The sequence below is a fragment of the Octopus bimaculoides genome, chromosome 5 (genome assembly GCF_001194135.2).
Source record: "Octopus bimaculoides isolate UCB-OBI-ISO-001 chromosome 5, ASM119413v2, whole genome shotgun sequence".
Classification (NCBI taxonomy): domain Eukaryota; kingdom Metazoa; phylum Mollusca; class Cephalopoda; order Octopoda; family Octopodidae; genus Octopus; species Octopus bimaculoides.
The window spans coordinates 35068210-35071389 of record NC_068985.1 but is presented as its reverse complement, the minus strand read 5'-3'; the positions used below and the strand labels follow the sequence as shown (position 1 = coordinate 35071389).

General features: G+C 36.3%; 1 protein-coding gene across 1 annotated transcript in view; it reads right to left on the bottom strand.

Moving 5' to 3' along the window:
• Positions 1-3180, bottom strand: part of LOC106874055 (uncharacterized) — a 97676-nt gene that overhangs the window by 56189 nt on the left and 38307 nt on the right. The window contains exon 8 of the mRNA XM_052968304.1: positions 1410-1451. Within this exon, the coding sequence (XP_052824264.1) occupies positions 1410-1451 (42 nt within the window). The remainder of the gene's footprint in view (positions 1-1409; positions 1452-3180) is intronic.

Sequence of the window (3180 nt, the reverse complement as noted above, 5' to 3'; positions counted from 1 at the left end):
GCGTGCGTGCATGGGGGGTTCCACAATCGCCATTTATTTCAATTACTCTTGTGAGGATATTCACGTAAATCATTTTTTTCATTTAATCCCCATTTTAATTTTCGTAAAAGTTTCCAAGTACCAATGAGGCTTTTTGGCACATCTTCAATTTTCCCCATTCATGAGAGGCGCCCAGCCATCATTCATCTGAGAGTCCATCTACAGAATGTCCTCTCAAATTTCTATACAGCATATTTTGCCTTTTTTTCTTCAAGTATATAAGCAACATTTTCATTCCCGAGCAACGCCGGGTGCCTCTGCTAGTACTACATACACAGCGCTCTCTCACACACAAACACACGCACACATACATATAAAAATGATGGATGCATATGGCAACACACCCCTTGACTCACTCACACTCTGTCTCTTACAGACACACACATACATAAATATATGCAAACATATTTACAAAGACACATGTGTGTATGCGCGCGTGCGCGTGTGTGTGAGAGAGAGAGAGACAGACAGACAGAGAGAGAGAGAGACAGAGAGAGACAGAGACAGACAGAGCCAGTGAAGGGGTGTGTCGACAATTACACGTACATACATAAATAGTCATACATTTCTTGTACGTATGTGTGTGTGTGTGAGTGAGAGAGAGAGAGGGTCACTGAAACATCTCTCTGTCTGTCTGTCTGCCTCTCTCTCTCACACACACACGTGCAGATATACACACAGAAAAGATGTATACATATGTATTTATGTATGTGCGCAGACATCACAACACACCCCTTCACTCACACACATGTGAGTGTGTGATTCACTACGAATACATAGAGCTGAACACGGCGTGCCCCCCAAAAAATAATAATAATAGAAAATTTATTTACGAAAATTAACGGAGTGTGCGAGTTCGGAACGAAATCAAACCTGGAGAGAGAGAGATAGAGAGGGAGAGAGAGAGATAGAGAGAGAGAGAGAGAACATTGCAAAGAATGAATGAGATGAACATGGAACGCCCAAAAATCGTATAAATAAAAGCACATTAAAAACTATCTTGTACGGAATATCTAAATTTATGAACTTCGTAAATATGTGTTTCAGTAATTGATCGTAGTTGTTTACAGAAAGCGAACATTAAAAGTAGAGAGTGAGAGACGTCGCCGTTTTTTCACGTCCGTACCAGAAGTTGACATTGAGAAACCTTTTTAAAGAAGTGAATCTTAAATATAAAGCAATATTATTTATTTTTAATTAGAGATAAAAGAAAATCAAATAAGCGATTACACACACATCTTTGTTTTATATATAGTATATTACACACACATCTCTGTTTTATATATAATATAGATATATTAATTATATAAATAATTCTGACAGTAATATTAAATAGAATACTATTTGCTAATGGCATTAATTATACTTACTGTTTTGCTTGTATGAAATAGTTTCATCAGTACCTTCCACATCTTTAAAAAAGGAAATGAAAATTTATTTATTGCTTGTATGTGTGGTGCATAGTATTTGAAATAAATTATTTCTGGGACATGTTGAAAAAGATTTATGATATAAATGGGCACTCCATTGCTTACTATAATGAGGGTTCCATTTGACCTGATCAATGGAACAGTCTGCTCATGAAATTAACATGCAAGTGGCTGAGCATTCAAAAGACATGCATACCTTTAATGTAGTTCTCAGGAAGATTCAGCGTGACACAGAATGTGACAAGCCTGTCCCTTTGAAATACAGGTACTACTAATTTATACCAGCTGATTGGACTGGAGAAACATGAAATAAAGTATCTTGCTTAAGGACACAACATGTCACTGGGAATGAGACTCATGACCTTATAATTGTGAGCTGAATGCCCTAACCATTAAGCCATATGCCTTCACTGTTTATCATATAGTATTATGATAAAATACCAGAATATAACATACGCTGAAAAAGCATTTGGTTGATATTTCTTGTTCCTGGATTGCAAATGTGTATGTATGTATGTATGCCATTGTTCAGTTTTATTTAAAGATTTCTTGTCAATAAAGAGTTAGTTTCTAACCTAGATTCAAGGCTGCTTCATTGGAATTTCAACATCAACAACAGAGTCTATTTTTTTGAGCTGCTTTCTAGCCTAAATCCAAGGCTCCTTCACTGGAATTTCAACAATATCAACAGAGTATTTTTGTATTCATGTATGTATGCATATGTGCAAATTTGTATGACTTGTTTTATGTATGTATTCTCATGCATACAGTTGCAGGTCTCAACATGCTCATGCATACTTAAATAATAAACTTCTGAGAAGTTTCACAGTTATGGCTTCAATCTGTAGTCTTTGAATGAGTTTTCACCTTTCTGGTTTTGAAAAGCCTAATTTCTCAAGATTTGAATTTAGGCAGTGTGTTACATATCCCATGTATGTATATATGTATGTATATATGTATGTATGTATGTATGTAGACACACAACAGGCAGCCATTCCTACCAAAATTCTTACTATAAATTCTTCCTATGATCTTAAATGATACTATGTCCAACCACACACATACATAAACAGCCACATACATAAACAGCCACATACATAAACAGCCACATAATCATTACACACACACCTGCGTGCATGCACATACCCACACATACACACACATACCACCTTCTCTTGTACTCTTCTGTCTTTGAAAGAACTTTTTCTTCACCCTTTCCCTTCCAGTCATTTCAATATGTGACTGCGTGTGTATCGATGACGATTTTCTTTCTCCGCCTTCCTTTCTTTGGACTTTTTCTAAATTTCTGATGAAGAGCCATGCTCGAAACGTGAAATCCTCTTTCTTTTCTTTCCTTTCCTGAGTGTCCAATAACACTGTACTTATTCCATGTCCTTGCATTGTTGTCTTTTCTTGCTTGTTCATGTTTGGATTCAATATGTATGTGTGTATGTATGTATGTATGTATGTATGTATGTATGTATGTATGCATGCATGTGTGTATGTATGTATGTATGTATGTATGCATACACACACACACACACACATATATATATATATATATATATATATCATCATCATCATCGTTTAACGTCCGCTTTCCATGCTAGCATGGGTTGGACGATTTGACTGAGGACTGGTGAAACCGGATGGCAACACCAGGCTCCAATCTAATTTGGCAGAGTTTCTACACCTCAATGCACTTCCTAAC